General features: G+C 37.0%; 1 protein-coding gene across 4 annotated transcripts in view; it reads right to left on the bottom strand.

The window, feature by feature from the left end:
• The window catches only part of TUT7 (terminal uridylyl transferase 7), a 37,671-nt gene that overhangs the window by 7,765 nt on the left and 9,469 nt on the right, over nt 1-20,437 (bottom strand). For 3 of the 4 annotated variants that reach the window (XM_064438900.1, XM_064438899.1, XM_064438898.1), the window contains 22 exons: nt 19,852-20,029; nt 19,313-19,401; nt 18,238-18,289; nt 16,397-16,466; nt 15,426-15,552; nt 14,567-14,686; nt 13,489-13,620; nt 12,623-12,803; nt 11,125-12,266; nt 10,849-10,999; nt 10,086-10,172; nt 9,217-9,317; nt 8,619-8,676; nt 7,786-7,889; nt 6,662-6,751; nt 6,459-6,572; nt 6,273-6,350; nt 5,457-5,634; nt 4,708-4,755; nt 4,505-4,596; nt 3,906-4,021; nt 2,754-3,079 (listed from right to left, as the gene is read on the bottom strand). In XM_064438900.1, coding sequence (XP_064294970.1) covers nt 2,754-3,079; nt 3,906-4,021; nt 4,505-4,596; nt 4,708-4,755; nt 5,457-5,634; nt 6,273-6,350; nt 6,459-6,572; nt 6,662-6,751; nt 7,786-7,889; nt 8,619-8,676; nt 9,217-9,317; nt 10,086-10,172; nt 10,849-10,999; nt 11,125-12,266; nt 12,623-12,803; nt 13,489-13,620; nt 14,567-14,686; nt 15,426-15,552; nt 16,397-16,466; nt 18,238-18,289; nt 19,313-19,401; nt 19,852-20,029 — 3,634 coding nt within the window. Of the gene's footprint in view, nt 1-1,346; nt 2,574-2,753; nt 3,080-3,905; nt 4,022-4,504; nt 4,597-4,707; nt 4,756-5,456; nt 5,635-6,272; nt 6,351-6,458; nt 6,573-6,661; nt 6,752-7,785; nt 7,890-8,618; nt 8,677-9,216; nt 9,318-10,085; nt 10,173-10,848; nt 11,000-11,124; nt 12,267-12,622; nt 12,804-13,488; nt 13,621-14,566; nt 14,687-15,425; nt 15,553-16,396; nt 16,467-18,237; nt 18,290-19,312; nt 19,402-19,851; nt 20,030-20,437 lie in introns of those variants that run through there. The other variant, XM_064438902.1, reaches the window with a different exon arrangement.

Genomic DNA, 20,437 nt, shown 5'->3' on the forward strand with positions numbered 1-20,437 from the left:
ACTGAAGCACAACTTCCCCTGGCACCCTGACGGCCAGTGCTGGCCTGGATGTTCAAAGGAAACATCCTCTCTACACACCATGCAACTGATGCTACGTGGAGTAAATGGGTTGCACTGATCACCCAGCAGGCTCTAGTAGGAAACCCCAGTTGCCCAGGAATCTTGCAAGTGATTATGGACTGGCCAGAAGGGGAAGACTTTGGATTATCACCAGAGGAGGAGGTGACACGTGCTGAAGAAGCCCCACTGTATAACAAGCTGCCAGAATATGAGAAGCAGTATGCCCTGTTCGCTGATGGGTCCTGTCTTGTGGGAAAGCACCGGAGATGGAAGGCTGCTGTATGGAGTCCTACACGACACGCAGCAGAAACTGCTGAAGGAGAAGGTGAATCGAGCCAGTTTGCAGAGGTAAAGGCCATCCAGCTGGCCTTAGACATTGCTGAACGGGAAAAGTGGCCAGTGCTCTATCCCTGTACTGACTCCTGGGTGGTGGCAAATGCCCTGTGGAGTGATTACAGCAGTGGAAGCAAAGCAACTGGTAGTGCAGAGGCAAACCCATCTGGGCTGTCACATTGTGGCAAGTTATTGCTGTCCAGGTAGGGAACCTGGTTGTAAAGGTATGCCACATGGATGCTCACAACCAAGAGTCAGGCCACTAAAGAACATCGAAACAACCAGCAGGTGGATCAGGCTGCCAAGATTGAAGTGGCTGAGGTGGATCTGGAGAGATGCAACATACAGGTGGGCTCATGATCGAGGGGTGAACTTGACCATGGACGCTGTTGCACAGGCTATCCACGAATGTGAAACATGCACTGCAATCAAGCAAGCGAAGCGGGTAAAGCCTCTATGGTATGGGGGACAATGGCTGAAATATAAATATGGGGAGGCCTGGCAAATTTACTATATCACACTCCCACAGACCCGCCAAGGCAAGCGCCATGTGCTTACAATGGTAGAAGCAACGACTGGCTGGCTGGCAACATATCCCGTGCCCCACGCTACTGCCCGGAACACTATCCTGGGCCTGGAAAAACAAGTCCTGTGGCGACACGGCACCCCAGAGAGAACTGAGTCAGACAATGGGACTCATTTCTGAAATAACCTCATAGACACCTGGGCCAAAGAGCACGGCACTGAGTGGGTGTATCACATCCCCTATCACGCACCAGCCTCTGGGACAATTGAACAGGACAATGGACTGTTTAAAAACTACACTGAGAGCAATGGGGGGTGGGGCATTCAGGCACTGGGATACACATTTAGCAAAAGCCACGTGGTTAGTCAACATGAGGGGATCTGCCAGTCGAGCTGGCCCTGGCCAGTCAGCAATCCTACATACTGTGGAAGGGGATAGAGTGCCTGTAGTGCACGTAAAAAGTATGCTGGGGAAAACAGTCTGGGTTCTTCCTGCGTCAGGCAAAGGCAAACCCATTCATGGGATTGCTTTTGCTCGAGGACCTGGGTGCACTTGGTGGGTGATGTGGGATTTGATTTTGGGTGAAAACAGCCAGTGAACTGAATGGTATGCTGTTAATTGCTATATAATGTATGTCATCACTACTATGGTTGCTATATGTATGGGACCTGAGCATGACATAAATGGTATGGAATAACGGGTGGATACAGTCATGGTTTTAGCTGGGACAGAGATAATTTTCCTCACTGCAGCTGGCGTAGTGCTGTGGTCTGCGCTTAGTATGAAAATAATGTTGATAACACACCAATATTTTAGTTGTTGCTGGGTGGTGCTTAGACTTGTCAAGGCCATTTTTAGCTTCCCATGCTCTGCCAGGTGCACAAGAAGCCAGGAGAGCGGATCCAAACTGGCCAAAGGGATATTCCATATCATGTGATGTCATGCTCAGTATGTTAACTGGGGGGAGCTGGCTGGGGGAAGCAGGCTGCAGGCGTGGCTTAGGGACTGGTAGCATCAGTCAGCAGATGGTGAGCGGTTGCATTGCTTTTTTTTTTATTTTTCCTTTTCCCCTTTTCCTTTTTATATTTTCATTATAATAATGATTATTATAATAACATGAATAATTATTAAACTGTTCTTATCTCAACCCACAAGTTTTTTTTTTTCTTTTGCTCTTCCAATTCTCTCCTCCATCCCACAGGGGTGGGGGAAGTGAGCAAGCAGCTGCGTGGTGTTCAGTTGTGTGCTGAACCACAACACTTTGTTTTTTGGGTTTGGGGTTTTTAAGCCAGAGTTGCGAACTGACTCCATAAAAAATAAGAGAGATTGCTGCATGCCTCTGACTGCTAAGCTGTCAGGAACATTATTTCATTCACAATATTCTATCTGAGCAATCTGTACAATTTCATACTGACCATAGGGTCTTTATGGAATAATTCTGGATTAGGTGATGTGAAGAGTTGTGAATCTAGCTTTTGCTGCAATTGTGATGTTCTGAAAGAGAAGCTGCAATCTGAAATGTAGCAAACTCTCGTCTCATATAATGATGACAATCAAAGCTATTTCAACATATTAGGCACTCATACCCTTTCTATTACAAGCATCTTACCTGCTAAAGTAAACCATGTCAAATCTCTTGGGATACAGCAAAGTTCTGAAAGGTGGGTGAGGATGAAGGGAAAAGTGACTAAATGTGACTACATTTTAGGAAAAAAAAGAAGATAGCATTTATGTGATGCCACTGAAAGTTAAAACCTTACCAGTTAGTCAACCCTCTAAAAATACCCAAAACCATAACCTCTGTTTAAACTACTCAGCTTGAACCGTTTCATACCTGCAGCTCCTTTATACTGTGGGCATTCCTTTTTAATATGACCTTCCCTTCCACAGATAAAACAACGTTTTTCTCTTAAGTCTCTGTCTTCCAGGTGCTTCCACTTCTCTGCTAATTGCCTGGGATTCTTTTCTCTTCCAGTTTCCACTACTATCCTTGCTGGTTTCCTCTTCTGAGGTGTACATAGATGCAACTTTCCCTCCTTGATTGAGCTCTCCTTTTCTGTTGTTTTATTCTGAGTTTCTTTGTCCTCTTTGCTTCTCTTCTCCTTGCTTTCTGTATACCTCTGGTTTTTGGTATCTTCATAATCGTGACGCCGTCTTAGTCTGCAGGAGCAGAAAAAAGGCCTATGAACTCTGCAGCACATGTACATATACCGGGTTTAAAAAAAACAACAACCAACCAACCCAAACCCACATGCTGTCTTGAGACAATAGATGTATTTCATGTCTTTCTTCAGTGGGTTAAATAAAGTGAATTAACTTACCTCTTCAAGTCTCCTCCCAAACAGTGCTACACTGATTAAACCTATATTTAATAATTTAACTTTATAATTACATTGCAATACAGCCCTAAATCCTAATAATTATATCTCAAAAAATATAAACACAACAAAATCTGGGGTCTGAGTTGCAAAGAAAAGAACCACTGAGTAAATGTTAACAATTAATGCTTGATGTGAATTGTGTGATTCTGTGAACATGACAAAAGTGTGACTTGCTGGGAACAGCAGGACTTTAGAAGCAGAAGCTATTAAAAGAAAATATATAAAATGCTTCTCACAACACAGCTATTTGGCTCTGCATTTAGATTCTCTTTGACTATTGCTTTTTTATATAATGAAGTGCAAAGTCATCATTACTACCTTCAGCTAAGTAGTTTTGTGACCTTCTATGAAAAGTTTCTGTTAAAAACCACTACAGATGATGCTGGCAGAAGTTAACTTTTGAAGTGAAAAGACTCACAGACCAAAAATTTAAAAAATCCAACACCACCCCACCACAGCCAAAACTGGTATTGATGTTTTTTCATTTCAGCAGTAAAGCAAATAATCTGCAGCATGTACAAGTTTTGCTTTCGCATGACTATCCTAATCTTTCTTCTAAACAAACCTAAGGAAATGTTCCACACAGATGCCAAAACTATACTCACTTTCTTCTCATGGGACAGTCTTTCATGAAATGGCCAATTTTACCACAAATTCTGCAGCATCTATCATTTGGTGCCAATTCTCCTTCTGTTAGTACCTCTGGATCAAAAAAGTACTCCTGAAGAAGAAATCATGTGTTTAAAAAGAAAATCCATACACTTGGGAAGCAAGACAGATAAGCAACTGTTAAATAGCAGTTAGGAGTCATAGAGAAGAAGAAACCTTGTGTGTGTAGCTGAATCCTGAAAGACCTGATAAGATTAGCTGCCTGCTGGCCTTTTCTTTACAGGGAGTCTGCTGACCACCAGGTCTGCAAGCTCTTTTTAAAACTGCAGTTTCAAGAAATGGTGAGCTGGTTTTGATAGGAACTAAAATATGTAAGCCTGTACAATGAAGCTCTGACTTGACTAGTATTCTGCATGCCAGCACATTTTACATGCAAACAACATGAAAACAGTACTCAGTAATAACTCCCATAAGGGTGTTTGGAGTACTGTTGAAATTCAAGAGAGGAGAGCTTAAAGAGAGTCTAACCATATTCCTGCAAGTGCTAAGTTATAAACCCAACAGCATGCACTTTCTGCTCTTAAAAGGAACTTACCATTTTTGATGGATATTCTTTAGGAAATATTTTTATAGGGGTACCAAATACCCTTCTGCCATTGATAAAAGCCTTCATTATAAAATTTGTCACTGCAGAAGGAAAAAAAAAGAAAACATAATCCAAACATCAAACAAGCCAGTAAAATAAGATCTAAGACAAGATCTTTACCTTGTACCCGAATTTGTTAACCGGACACTTACTTTTTCTTGACAATCCAGCTCCAAGATTGTGGTTCAAATCAAAGGGGTCTGTACAAAAAGCATCACAGGCACTACTCAGGTCCAGAACAAGTTCAGCAATGTATACATACACATGAACAACCCAAGGCAGCTATTCTCGATGCAGAATTAATATACTGAAATTTAACTGCTTGCAAATTTATTGAAAAGAAATTAACTTCATGGACAAAGGATGACAGACATCCAGCTCTGAACTGACTGAAGTATTGTAAAAGAGTAAGTTGAACGTGTGGGTGAGAGTAGAAATTCTTTCCATGAAAGTCATATGGGCCAGAAAGTGGTTTAGGGAACATTTCTAAGATGTGTCGCTGCATTTTCTTGGCAGAAACAATGGTATTACTTAACAGTGTAATCATACACAGGGTTAAATCAGCCATGTAGATATGGACTCAGCTAAACTTAGCATTTGTGAGAAAACCAAAACTGCACTACAGCTAACTTCTTTTCCAAAGGATTTGGTTAAAACCATTTTTCTGACAGTTACCATCATCACAAAAAGTATGAAGTCTGTTTTACAGCTTCTTTTCAGCAGAGGAGAAATAAACCTCTAAATGATTTTTAGTACTGCTAAAACTCAATGGAAATTTTGCAATGATTTCAAAACATGAGCAAATAACAATTTATAATCTAGAAATAGAAATATAAATAAGCCTTGTGGAAAGACCAAATTGAAGAAAATCCACATATTCATGTACTTCATGTGCTTTTACCTTCAATTACAATGTATTTGGAGGTCCATTGCTTCTTGAAAGTTGTAAGCAGATTTTTTCTCCTAATGCAGATGACATGCTCTTTAAAATCAAATTCTTCTGTGTAGAAACGGAGAAGTCCCAGCCACAGTTGCCCAACAGATTCAGTGTTTTTGCCACAGTCTGGCCAAACAGCTGACTGCAAGTGACAGAAATATTTTTACTTCCAGTATTTACATTAAGCAGAATCATGTTCATAACTTGGAAGCTCAAACAATATAAGTTTTATTTTATGAAGAGACACAATTGAGTTACACCAGAATACTTCCCTTCCTTTCATAATTGGTATTAATAATCCAGTATTGATTTTAAAATACTTTCTAGAATTTTAACAATAGAAGTGGAGAATTAACACAACTTCCAACATTAAGTTTTGCCTGTTATAAAAAAGAAGTTATTCACTTTATTTGCCTATTTGATATGAAATTATTCAACAGGATTAACCAGCTAAGACTAGATATGTAGCTGGTATTTGTAGGAGTTATCTCCACCCAGTAACCTGACTCACAGAGCAATTGATCATCATTAACATCTTAAATTAATTTTTAATCTATTTTTTCAGATTTTGCAGATTTTTTTTTTCATAGGTGAATTACAACCAATGATATTCTTAAATCTTTATAGCATGGGATTGGGATTTTCAAAGCAATAGCTACTCCACTTCCATTTCTATAATCAACCACCATATCTGAGGATAATAGTTCTTAAAGGGAATTATTTTTCATTTGCAAAGCTACAGGTAACACCATTTCAAATTAACTTTTCTGATTCACTCACCAACTCCTCTATCTTGTCAAAGAAATAAACGTTCCAGCCATCAACTAAGATTTCAGGCTTTTTTGGTTCTTTGTAGATCTGAAAGCATAATATTAAGCACATGAGAAGAGCCTTTCAGATTCAGCAATGACTTTCTTTTGGTCAATACTATGCACAGACACTTGTTTCTTTCTTGATATACCGTACCTCTTGAAGAACAGGGATGACAGGTGGATTTCTCTGTTGAAGAAAGTAAAGCACCATAAGAGTATATGCATAAGAAGAAAGGCTACCTCGAGATGCATCTCCAATGTCACATATCTAGAAAAAGAAACATGATTTTTATATTTTAAGGTTATAATTTCTTGCTGCAGGCACTACTGCTTGTAGAATGCCTGAAATAGACTTACCTTCGTAAAGACTTTCATTGTGTAACACAGATACTTTACTCTAGGATCAATGGCTGCATATGATGACAGAAGTCTTGTGTTATGCAAGGCCTATAAAAATAAGAAAGTCATATAGAAAAGACAGGAGCTCTGAAGAAATAAGGAATAAGCTGAAAACACGAAAACAAAAACTCTTAAGTTATGTTCTCAAGAAATGCAGATGTGAAGCCCTGCATAGTAGAATACTTATTGAGAAAGGAAGCATTCAACAATGAGGTTATCACCTTCTGTTAAAAAGCTGACCACCACCATCCTTAATCTGTGCAGAAGTGGTACAAACAGAACAGTACTTCAGAAACAGAAGCAATAATCTACTACTGCATTTTCAAAATTATAGAAGGTAAGTTGTTGAACTATCTAAGCCCAAAAAATATGAGAGCAAAATATCTAAGCCCAAAGATATCTAAGCCCAAAAAATATGAGAGCGATCAACTGACGAATATGGATGCATAACTTTAAGAAGAAAACTTTCAGATTTACTTAGTGGTTGAGGTATCTTGCTCAAGTGTCCCCTTGAGCTCATACAAAAGCTTCAGAAAGTTTAATACTTGGCTCTAAAACTTGCTTTCCTTTGACGTTTCAAGGACCTGGTGCTTGAAGTTCAGAGGCACTGAAAAAAAATCCAAAAATAAAAAATCCAAACCAAAGCAAATCTTTAAGAATATTTAGCCAAGAACTTGTGTTAAAATTAAAAAAAACAACCAAACAACCACAAGTACCAGCTCAGGCAAGCTGGGTTCAAAATCACTGTTCCAGGTCTCAAGGCTAAGCAAGAGCCATGAAGTAGGATCTAGGAAAGCTGAAGTTACATTATTTTGTCTCTCATTTACAGAAAGACTTAAGCACCAAACCCACTATTTCTTATTATTACTGAAGAACTAATATATTTTCTTAGGGAAGTGACAACTCTAAAGTTGGAATTGTGCAACTGATTCCACTCAGTCAAATAAAAAAATAGGTACTTGCAATAGGTAATTGGAAACAGCTAATTACTGAACCTCAACAAAACAATTACTTCAATCTCAAGAAGCAGACCCACATTTTTCTGTTTAAAAAAAAAAAAGTAGAAGAGGAGATAACCTTACCAGAGTGTTATATAAACTGATGTCTACTTCAAGACCACTTCTGACATGGAAAAATTTGACAATTGGGACTTTAGCAGTTGTTATAGGCAAGACATTTCTTAAGCCTAGGATAAAATGTTTAATTACTAAATGACTACAATATAAGCGTAACAATATCAAATGCTCTACAAATAACTCCAAACTAGTAAAAAGGCTACGAAATAAAATATTAGTTGATACCAAAATTGTATTTCAGTTGTATTTTAATACTGATTTTAGGCATTTTTCAAATGTGATGAATCTGCTAAGTATAATATATACAAATACACATTTAGCCACCCAGTAAAACAAAAATCAGTTTATATGTTACAGAAAAATAAGCTTAAGAGATGAATGATAGTTCACTCCAGTTATATTAAATTCATGTGAGATACAACAAAACAAGCACTATGAAAAGATGATTTCTTGTAGAAAAAAAAAACAGAAGTCCCATTGCAAACTTGTATCAGCCTACCTTTTACTATTAACTTAGTAGGCACTGAACATACAAATACAACATGACTACTAACTTGAAGCTTCAAGCTTTAACTTAACATTTGTTCTTATGCATAGGTTATAAACATACTACCTGTCCAATTCAGATGTGGTCCTATAAAATTAAAACCTCATAGACCTACATGTGCAAACAAAAATAAATCCAAATGTTCACAATATATAACCTCACCCTTACTAACATTAAGCTCTTCAATATAGGTTTGTCTTACTGATTTTCACCTAAAGTGCCCCAGAACATTCTCACTACAGTAACTGAAGTCACAAACAGAACCACTTATTGTAATTTTCAAGGAAGTTACCTGACTGTTTCTTGAGAACTTTTGCTAAATCTTCAATGATTCTGATGCAGTCAAGTCCCTAAGACATTAAGAAGAAAAGCTGAAAGTTGTATCTGCTACAAGTATTTTAGGCAAACCCTTTATTACTTGCTATTAAGCTTAAAGCTGTAAAATTGAGTTTCATATTACACAGAATTATGTGAATACCAGAAATTGTTTCAAAATAGCACTTGTAAAATCAACACTAAATAGCATCTTAACATAGGCTTATAAAAAACTTATATTGGGCGTGAAAGGAGATTGATGTCCTTTTCCACTGTCTCCCATTGTAGATGTTTATGCTACAAAGCACATTATTTATCTGCACAGCTAATGCTACAAGTAATGGTAGTGCAGAATTCAGAAGAAAACTGACGACTGAGAGTAGTTCTTAAACTCATACAGAGACCAACAGCAAATCTACCTAAAATAATCTGCCTTTGTGGCATCAATTTACATTTTCTTTGAATCTGAAAAGCTTTTCTAAAATAAGAAGTTTGTTACACTATATAAACAATATAACCATAAATTTTTGCTTCTATTAAAAAAAAAACCACCCACACCAAAATCTTCAAACTACCTCAGCAGTTTCCAGCCCATCCATCGTCATACAGATATCAAGGTCACTTTGTTTGAAGCCAAAGCCATTTTTTGAGGAGCCAAACAAATTTAGCTTGGTTCCTGTAAGAGATGTGATGGGTTATAACCACATAACGACACAGAATCTCAAACTGTGTATAGCTTCAAACCACTGCATGTCTTTTAATACAGGCATGAAAAACATTACTTTCTATATTGCATCAAAGCTTATCTTCTTATCAACTTTGCTAATGAGAAAAGAATCTCTACTTTTATTGATTCAAATGAGCAGACCGACAGACCCAGAAACATGTTAGGTTTTCCAATAATTAATCCAGCATGCAGGTCCAAGATGAAATCTGAAAAAAAATGTAAGAATGCTCTACACAGATTCTCAGGATAAGTGATTTATCTGTCCACATACCAGGCTCCAGCCAAAAAAAAAAATCTTTTGGCAGTTTTAAAAGACTAGCAACTGAAGTCCAGGTGTTACAGGTAAGAACTCCAGAAATGAACAAGAAAATATTCATAGTTCTGCAGGTAGGTCAGATGTTGTGCCTGTATTTTAAAATATTCCAAACCCAGTAAGTTTCAGTAGGAAAGACTACAAAAAGCTTGTTGTTTGTAAGAGCAGATACAAGTCTCGCTGATGAGTAAGACTGTTCCACTACCACTTCGATTGTTTTCTTCTTAACTTGGCATTGTTCCTGCCTATTAGTGTGTTGTATATACGACTAAGTCAAAAAAGAGTTAAACCAAAGCCTAAGAGACTTAAAACAGAAATTAATGTAATGAAGTATAGCAATGCTGAGCAACACTCAAATATGAACACACCAAAGTATAAATATAAAGCTAGAACTGCCTAATTACCTGGGAAATCCTGTCTAATGAAGTTTTCCAAGTTTTGTCTTATATGTTCTCGAGCGTGATTTTCTATAGTATTTGGAGCAAAATCATCTTAAAAAAAAAAAGACAACTACTCAGGCAAATTGATCTGTACAAAGAGTCAACAGTAAAGATTCAAATGAAAGAAGTGAGGGATTTACAGCAGGGGCAGGGAAAGGAAAAGCAAGAGAAGATTCACGTGTGAAGGAAAGAAAGCAAGGATGAAGTAGGAGAAATACCTGTTCAAAGAAAAAACATTAATTAGACAATCAATGCATTTTGTCTGGTCAGAGAGAGAGAAAGGAGGAAAGTTGGGTCACTCTGAGAACAAAAGTAGAGAAGCGTTACAAAACAGTACTTTTACTCAGTTTTTTCTAGAACACTGAAGTCTTTCTTTACTAAAAACCACAAGTTAAGGAACAGTAATGAAAATCAAGGCAGATAGAAATGTAAAAGTATCCGTCAAAAAAACCACCAAAAATTAAATTCTTAGAAACTATAGTAATATGCCTAAATGAGTAATCAGACAGCCAGTGTGTGGAAGATAAGCCTAAACATTTTGTATTTCTCTAGATACAAACTACTCAGTAGTCCTATTAAGGCCCCTATGGATCTTAGTTAAAATTCTAAGAGTTGGATGCAGTGTAGCAAATAAGCTGTCCTCCTTTATAACACCATTAGCCTGTGGTTATTTCATTATTTTCGCAATTCTTTTTCTACCGCACAATGTTCAAAAGAAAAAACTTACAGTAACACTGGACACAAACTTGGTCTAGAATAACTGAAAATTTGGGTGTCAATGGTGGCAGTGGGTCAAGCTCAATTTTCTTGAAGTCTTCTGGACAATCCCTCTTTAAATGACCTTCCCGTTTGCACAGGCTACATACTACTGTTGGAGACTGAAGGAACAGAAAGGAAGATTGGCTTTAAAAACTATAATGATAAAATGATTTTGAGCAACACTTTCACGTAACTGATATTAGAATATAAACATATTGTTTATGTTCTGATAGAGCTTGCTTACCTTGCCCTTTGTAAAAGCTGGTTTACTGAATTCATAAAAGAGTTCAGATTCTAAACACTGTTCTATTGCTGTGCTCTCTTCAAAAAGGCTTCCCTTCTCAGTAAGATCCTCTTGACTCAAATTGACCCTCAGAAGTTCATCCACATTTTCTTCAACATGTTTGTCCTCATATTTATTGGCGATGGAAAAATGATCATCTTCCTCTGACTGTGCATCGTCATCACCAGACCCAGTGTATGTGTTATCTAGCTCATCTCCAGCTCTGATGGTAACACCACACTCTCTCTGGTTTAGAAGATTTGGTTCTTCCTCCTCTTCCTCCTCATCATCCGAATGACTAATTTGGGATATTTGACCCTGTGCCAAATGTAAGAATTTTTCTGGGGATTCATCCATTTCATCAGTACCTTCGGTGCTCTCCTCATCAATGTCAATCTTGTCATCCATTATACCACTGCACTCTAAGCCAAACTCATCACCCTCTGTAAGTGCAGCATTTTGAAAACCTTCTAAGTCTGAAGTACTACATGTCTCTGTATCATGCTCATTCACTGTAACAGGGAGATCTCCACTATCACTGTCTTCATCTATTCCCTGCTCAGGCATCAAGATATTATGCCATCTTTTTTCTTGTTCATGTTCTTCCTCTTCCTCCTCCTCTTCCTCTTCATTTCCATTCTCTGTCTCTTCACATCTTGGTTTAAAATCCTCATTATTTCCAGAAATAAATTCCTCAGTTATACGGTCTGAATCTTCATGGGCAATTCCCAGATTACATCTGTCAGCAGCCAGTTGTTCTTCTGTGAAGCTTGCTGAGCCATCACACAGTTTTGAGGGATCAATTCTATGTGCCTGGGATGTATCTGTAGTCTCCGTTATGCAATCTTCCACTAAGGCTGTATTTGTTCTACTATCCAAGTTTTGCAACTCAGAATTTTCATGCTTTATAGCACCTTTTCCATGGTCCAGCATTTGGGGTTTCTCTCCATTGGCATTTGGAGAGTATTTTTTGCTGAATTTTGCACTTTTTTTGTGAGGCAAGGCAAAATACTTGTAAGTCGCTCTCAGGCAGTGAAGAATATACTCATACATTAGCTGGCTGTTCAGAGTTCTTGCCACATTCCTTTTGACTGAATATGGGTCTAGAAGAAATAAGAAGTGAGCCAGCATTGCAGGACTTAACTTTTTTTTAAAGAAGAATACATGAAATTACAGAATTTGGATTTAGTTACTCTAAAACGTTGCGTAGGGATGTAAGATCTACAAATTGCGCTGAAGACAATTTTTAGGTCCACTTAATTACTTTTGATAACATTGGAAAAAATACTCAAGACAAATATTGCTTACACTAATTTTTTTCAGAACATATTCTACTATATTTTTGGGAATCACAGTCCAATATTGAAAAATTCTAAGTTATTACACACAATGTCAATAACCAAGACAGTACCGTAGAAAATTAAAGTAACAGGTCTTTGAAGTTTGTTGATACATATACCTTCCACAGCAATGCGCTTTTTAGGCCAGTCCTTTGATTCACGAGACACTGTTTCTTTGAGTCGTATGCTAATAACCAAATCAGCCATATTGAACTCCAAGGCATAGAAACGAAGCAGTTCTACCCAGAGCTGACCAGCAGGTGCTGGACACTGCTGTCCTGAACCAAATACTAAGGGAACCTGTCGATTACAGAAGAAAAATTGAAATAGTATTTAATGCACAGGTGTGTAGTTACACTTCCTTGAATTTCATCTGTAATGTAGTATTATAGAATTGATAGTTGCTTCTGTACTCCTGCAATTGCAATAAGAACTGCAATTAAAAAATTGGAAGATATAGTATAAACTCAGATTATATAGGATCAATAATTAATAACAATTGCTTATTTAAACGTTTATGCCATAATTTATAAATTTCCAAGAAAATATCACTTCTAATCCAATTGAACAGAATGGATCATATAACTGATTTTTAGCAAAGCCTAAGCTGTATTTAACTGTCAAACATGCAATCAGTGATGTTTATTTTTGCAAAGTTGTTATAAAATAAATAATTTGTAATTAATTAGTAATCATATGGTTAACCAAATCCCGAGATAAAATAGCTTCAACTCTTCAAACTATATTCTCCCCTGACAGATTAAAACCCAGGGTCTTATCAAAGAGTTTGAAATAACACCTAGTTCCCTGCTAGGTTCTTAGCACCAAGAGATAAGCATAGTAAGCATGGTATCAAGCAGTCATGCAGTCTCACAGTTCAGCTTGTGGTTTTGCAATATAAAAACAGAATAAAAATAGAAAGTTCTTTTTTCAGGAACAGCAATGACTGTTCGACTACCACAGAAAGAAATTAAATGGTTCAGACCTTGCCCCTTCTAGGTGAAGTTTCTTGTGGCAAATCAGAATTATCAGTGGGGATATGCTCCCAAACCACAGCATCATCCTCGACTTCTTTCAGATGAAAATTAGTTAATTTGTTTAATGAGAATCCTGCAATCTAAAGGAAACAGAAAAAGAAACATACAGCTAAACACCATGTGAACTTTACATCTTCTCCCCCTCCATGGCAGTAAGCCAAATTAAAACAGAACAAAGTTTAAAAATAGCTATTCCAGGCTTCTCTACAAAAAAACTTTAAAGAGTTTAGTGCTTTTGGAAGGGTATCCATGTGTCACAGAACCATGTCTTTGCACATTACACAAGCATAAATACATATTTTTTCATTATAAGGCCATATAGTATAGGACTTCTCTCTCATTCAGTGTAGAGAGTGGAGAAGCTTTGGGAATGCGTCAGTCATGTACTGACGGAAATCGTTAACTGTAAGGCTCATGTAATTGGTTATGGAAACTGGAACGTGCATACTAAATATAACAGGTGACTGTAGGAACAAAAATGGGTGCCATGAATAGAACACCTGAATGGTGTCCTGGAGAACTGGATTCTGGATTTGTGTCCATACTACAACTTCTGATATTAAGATGCATTTCAGCTTCTAGACCCAAGAAATACATGCTCTATAACCCTAGGTCTGATCCCTTGGGCAGATACCACATCACTGTGCTCCCCAACTGTGGTCTACATTTCGAAGAATTAGATGTCAAAATTCAAGACATTGTTTTGGGATGTAGCTATGTGAATTGAGAGCTCTCAAGAGACTGGAAGAAAGGCTGAAGAAATGAGGAAGCAGGTTGTTATGTGCATTATTTAATGCCCAGCTCTCCTTACAACAGGGGCAACAGAGCACTTAATTCAATGACTAGGATTGTGAGTTGCATCCTTACAGCCAAGCATACAAAGGTTAGGAGTAGTCTGACTGAATTCACGTTCTTTCTGAATTCCTGCAGAAATGGCTGGCTTATAGCTTGCTCAGATTAGCAAGAAGCTGACAGGTTACATACCGGTCCTCTCATTCATACTATTCATTGTATTAATACACATACCCATGATCCCAAATAGACAGGTAGAAAAGGCTCTTTCCTCTGTTGTAGAAAGAAAATAACCATTAAAGTGAACACATAAGGTGACAAGCCTCCCTCTTCAGGACGATCAACACAGCACAGCTGTAAAAATAAATTGTGCAGTCATTAAAGTCTCAAGTGATACTGTGGAAGATATTCTTAATTACTGTTCAGAAGTCTGTCACATTACATACTGACAGAAACTCAGATATCTTTGACCTCATGTGAGATGGACTTTGTTTTCAAGGCCTCCATATTTACTGGAGTCATGTTATTACCATAATATTTTCAATGTAAGAGCAATAGGATACAGACTGGCAAAACAGACAGCATACAGAACATTTGAAAAAATAACTCATTTTGCATAGATACAGCACAAGCCAAAAGTTTTTCAATTTTTTCTTAAATTGTATTTTAATTGCAGACACACGAAGTTTTGGAACACATTATTTTAATTCACAAGGAAGTTTTCACCTACATATGGAAACAAGCAGCTTTTTCTTTCATTTTTTTTCATGATGGATTAAGTTTTTAGGAAACTGGTAATTCCATTTCATATACATGACTGGTTGGTAACAGAGCAGGATACTTGTGTCTGCATGCCACTGGCTGAAGGTTAAAATTTGACTTTTGAAATTTAGTGGAACTTTATAATACAAACGATAGTTATACCATTTATAAAATTTACAATTTATCAAAAATTCAGCTATCCTTTTTCCAGCTCTTTTTCTAAAGACGGTTTCAACGGCAGTTTTCTAAACCACACCTAGAGTCTTACCAGCATATCATCAATGTTCATTCAATATTTATTCACAGATCGGGGAATAAAAATGACTTTTACCTTTGCCCAGTACCTGAAGGCAATCACTAAAGGTACTACAGTAGGTTCCAGTTTTCCAAGTGCAGCCAAATGGTTTGTCGTCAGAAAAGCATTCTCATTCCCTGCACTCACTTTACAAATAAGGCCACTAAAACCCAAAAAAAGAAACAAAGTAAAATATTTTGGAGGTTTTGTAAGAACAGACATAGTTCAGATGACATCTCACAAAACAGTGTACCAGAAGGCTGTAAGGAAAGACTTAACAGCCTCTCAAAGACACTGTATCTACATTAAAAGAAGCATAGAAAACCAATTTGATTTATGGTTAGGTTGAGAATATACGCATTATAGTTTTTTGTAAAAGTGTTTTAAAATACAATTAAAATTTAAGTATTTGTTTCTAATTATATTAATTCATTGAATAAAAAATTACAATACTGATTTCCTTCATGAATCAAAAACATCTTCCCATACCATCAGAATACAGTTTCTTTGCTGTTTCCACAGCACAAGAAACATTTTCTAGCAGCAAATAACTACTAACATTTCTGAATCAGTAGCTGTTTATAGAACGTTTCATGAATCTTAAGTGATATCCATTAAATGGGCAAAATAAAATGTCTTTCACTTGTTCTCAATATACTAGTGAAGCTAAGCAATCTGATCTTGCCTTACAGAAACCCATAATTTAATACGGTATCCACATTACCTAGGAAGAAGGAAGGTTTCTGCTTAAGCAGTAATCCCAAATGGAAGGGTAAGGGTACATGCTGGAAGCCGTAATGGTTGAAGGGATTGGGAAATACACAGCTGAGGACAGAACAACCCTTACCCTCTTATTCTAGGCTAGGAATGACTTGCCCATGAGTATTAGTTTGTGTTTCAAGATCCATGGAACTGTAATAATTCAGTACAGAAACATTTTTCAGATGTTGGTACATAAAATTTACATTGCTATATACTATTAGAACACACAAAGTGACAACTGAGACCTTTGCTTTTCTCTGCACACCACCACTGGTATTCTAGCATGGAAATCTGCGTCAACTTCCGTAAAAGATTCTAGGGGGAAGAAGGAAAAAGAAGCCACATTAAGCATAGTGTTGGCAAAAAATATGTTGAATTGGATGCGACTCAAGGAGTACAGTTAGAACCTCCACTTCTTAATAAAATAACTAATTTTGAGACAAATTAATAGGAACATCCAATAGATTAATCCTGTCACTCTTTTAAAGCAAGTTTTTTGTATGTGATGGGAAAAGTATGGTCTATACTCTGTGATAAGCACTGTTAGGAAGATACTCAAGAAATAAGGAACTTTTCAAAATTCATATACACAGTAGGTATAATTAAGTGGGCATATTTTGGATAAATGCTCGCTTTAGTAATCCAGGCAGACCAATGACATCTGTAAAACAATGTTAGTGTCAAAGATGAAGAAAACTGAGTGCTAGATCAGTACTGGACAGAAAGAAAATATCCAAGTTGATTTTCCCTGGTAATCTAGAACTGCTCTATGTAAGTATAGAACAGGCTTACTGACATAATGTCATGTCTCCCTGCTACGCTTAATTTCCCCCCTCCCCCCCCCTTATTCTTTACATAGATTTCCAAATACAATTCAGCTACATTTTTATCTTAACACTAAAAAAGTGCAGAAGGCACTGCAGTCCTTTCTCCAAGTTGAGTTTATTGATCCAAGGCACGGTTATTTTTTGATGCTTCACTGTTTCACTGCGACAGGTAAAGGAAACTATGAAACAATTTTAGATACCCAACTCAAAAATCCTGAAATGACAAGGTTTTCTTGACATAACCTAGCCATTTGGACACCTGACTTGTTGGAAAAATGTCTTGCTTTTTGCCATTGGGGTACCTCAAACGCATAATGCTCTGTCCCTGTATCTCCTGACTCACAGAAAAACACTTTGCACAAGATGTTAACTCTGTGCTTTCGAAACACATTCTAAGTCTCAACTTCTTATGGGATCTGGGCTGTCATTCCTCCAGTCTGGCTGAACAATAACCCCATTCTCAAAGACTATAATGGTCATTTGACCAGACAAGAAGATGCACATACGATGGGGGGGGTGGGGGTGGCAATGAGAAAAATGTGGGTCAGTAAATATATGCATGTTTAATATACATGTTTGGAACCATATGGTCTGATTTCCCAGCTGCAGGAATAAAGCAAGGCAAGAAAGTAGTAAAGCTATTTTTGCAATCTGCATTTAAAAGGACAGAGCTTCTTTCCCACTTGTCATTTTTTTTTGCCTGCATATGCTTGAATGGGTTTGAGTAAGTGCATTATTTTAAGATCTTAAACTTTACTTGCCTGTATTAATTCATAGAGTTGTATTTGTTACCTGAAAAAAATATGTGGCTGTTTGCAGTCATTTGTACTTGCCCTCACTGCATTAACAGGCACATAATTAAAGGAAAAGAGACCACAATCTGGAAGTATGTTACTACCTTTCTGATCACGTTAGAAGAGCTTAGGCTACTTCCTATACTACACATGCTTAATAGAGCAGTCTGGGGAAAGAAAGGCAGCACAGCCTCCCTTACGTTTAATGACATCTTCACTTACGATGTAGAAGAAAACCTCCCACTAGGAATTTCTTGTATCAGCACAAATAATGGGACTTCAATAGTAATAAAATTGAATACAAAACCAAAGTTAGTTCTGCCAATGTATGATTTCCTGCAGTATTTTTCAGTCTCACGTTTCTAAAAATTGAAAGCATGTTCCACCTGCTCAGCAGAGGTAGAATTCAACAATACTAAGCAGTAATAGTTTAACAGAATTGAGAATGCAGCAATTTTTTCTTACCACTGTTCTGGAGACTTTCTTGCACAAGTAAGAGAACATCTGGTTGACTCATCTGTCAATAAGAATAATAAAGCTGTTTTCATACCTGTCATAAAGGTGATTTCCCACAACTCAAAAGAATTTTATAACACCACCCCTAGTCCACTTTTTCTTGGAAGAAAAACCTTCCAGAGAGGGCAGCAAGAAGGAAACAAAATAACAGCAACTGAGAAAAAACTGCTCTTAGTGCTTGCTTATCACTAAATTGTATTAAAACGAACACCAACTCTGCTTATTTTGAAAAAAAAAAAAAAATAGTCCTCGAGTAACTGTAAGTAAAGCTATTTTTACCTCTATCAAGGACTCTTATGAAAAAAACAGGAACATAAATACTATTTCAGTGTGCTTCAATATAACTGCCTTCTGACATAGTAGATCTACCTCACATCAAAGATTGGAATCATAGTGTTTTTAAATTATATGCACTTTATGAACTTGAATCATTCTTCTTCCCTAAGCCATTTCCATCTTTGTTTCCATGGTAAACTACGAGACTGCCATATCAGCTACAGCAGGAACAAGTTTAAGTATGGAATCAAAAGCTTTTCTCAGTCCTAAATTGCTTTTCAATGTTCAAGCACTAAGATGTATAAAAACAACTAGCATGACAAATCAAGACATTAAATTACTTCACATATAAATGATGTAAGATAACCTAGCAATCAAAAACTCTGATGTGCATATATCAGTACAGAAACAAGATAATGGAAGTGCCATTAAATCCAGCTGTAAGAGAAAATAAATAATGATCTGTCTCATAGGACTGCTAGTAGTACAGATGTTTTAAGTGTTTTCGATTTTTCAGAAGGAAGATTTGATAACACACAAAACTGTATTATATATCCTGACCACTACTGGTGTATGAAGCAAGGAATGCTATTTTAAGACTATTTTAATGTGGTAACTCTGATTTACCCGATGCATTTTAATAGGAAGTGCTACTAGTACACTGTAAGTTATATTTAAACTGTAATCTACATAAAGATGCAAACATTCAAAACCACTTAGGCATACTTAATAAAATGATCTTACTTACATTGGCAGGAAACTGGATATCTATGTTTATGTCTGAAGTTTTGAAACCAAATCTGCTATAGGAGGAGCCATACAATCTTAATGAGCACTCTGCAACAAAAAGAATTATACTGCATTTACTCTATACCTAATCTAAGTCTGTAGTTACTTTATGGCATTGTCAGTATATCTCAAACCTGCACCTACTTTTGATAACCACAGAAAAATGAAGAAAGGTATTCCAACAGCACAGACCCATGTTAGTAAATCCTGCCTTCCATGCTGTTGCTAGAAAAGGCTTATCATGAAGGTTAAATGCCTCCCATGCCCTGTTCATCTCCACTTTTTACTACAGGTCTGTTTGGGTCATGACCACCATTGTAACTTAATTCTAATACAGGGTTATATTGCCATATCATGTTGTTCAACAGACTCCTGACTAAATATACTCTTTTAGAATTTAGCTAGCCAAGGTTTATTTAAGCTTTTAATTTATAAGCTGTTATCTCTTCTTTCTTTCAAAGTTGGCTTTCCAGAATTTAAACAAATTGCAAATAATACCTGGCAATTTTTGATGCAGTAAGTTTTCCATTACTGTTTTAATGTTGAGCCTTTCTTCTAGATCTTCATTACTTAAGCCAAACTCCTGCACTACATTTTCAATAGCAACACCAATAGCTTGTATCTGGGAAGGCGTTGGAGGAGGCAGGGCGGTCAGCAGCTGTTCTTCTTGCTTTTCCTTTAAAGATAATAAGATTTGACATTTTAAGGATTTTCTTGAGCTGCTTAGTGTGCTAGAATGAATGCCTGCAACTCATCCCAAGTAACACCACCACAGGTTTTCCAGACAGTGGAGGTAACTGGAAGCAGGAATATCAAGAGAGAAACTGTGACAGGTATAAAGAATTAAACATTCCAGGAGGCTTCAGTAATGTGCAGAGGTATATATACCTATGTATTTGGAACATTAAAAATATTCACCAATTCTTTCATCACCTATGAAGTGGGAAATGGTAGGAGTTAAAGAGGAAGAAACAGAAAACTGGAGAAGACAAACATTTTTGTCCACTTCAAGCTGAGAAAGTAGAAGGAACAGAAGACATTTAATTAAAAATATGGAAAGTAAAATTGAGGTTACACTAGAAGT

This window comes from Phalacrocorax carbo, chromosome Z (assembly GCF_963921805.1).
Source record: "Phalacrocorax carbo chromosome Z, bPhaCar2.1, whole genome shotgun sequence".
In the NCBI taxonomy this organism is placed as follows: Eukaryota; Metazoa; Chordata; class Aves; order Suliformes; family Phalacrocoracidae; genus Phalacrocorax; species Phalacrocorax carbo.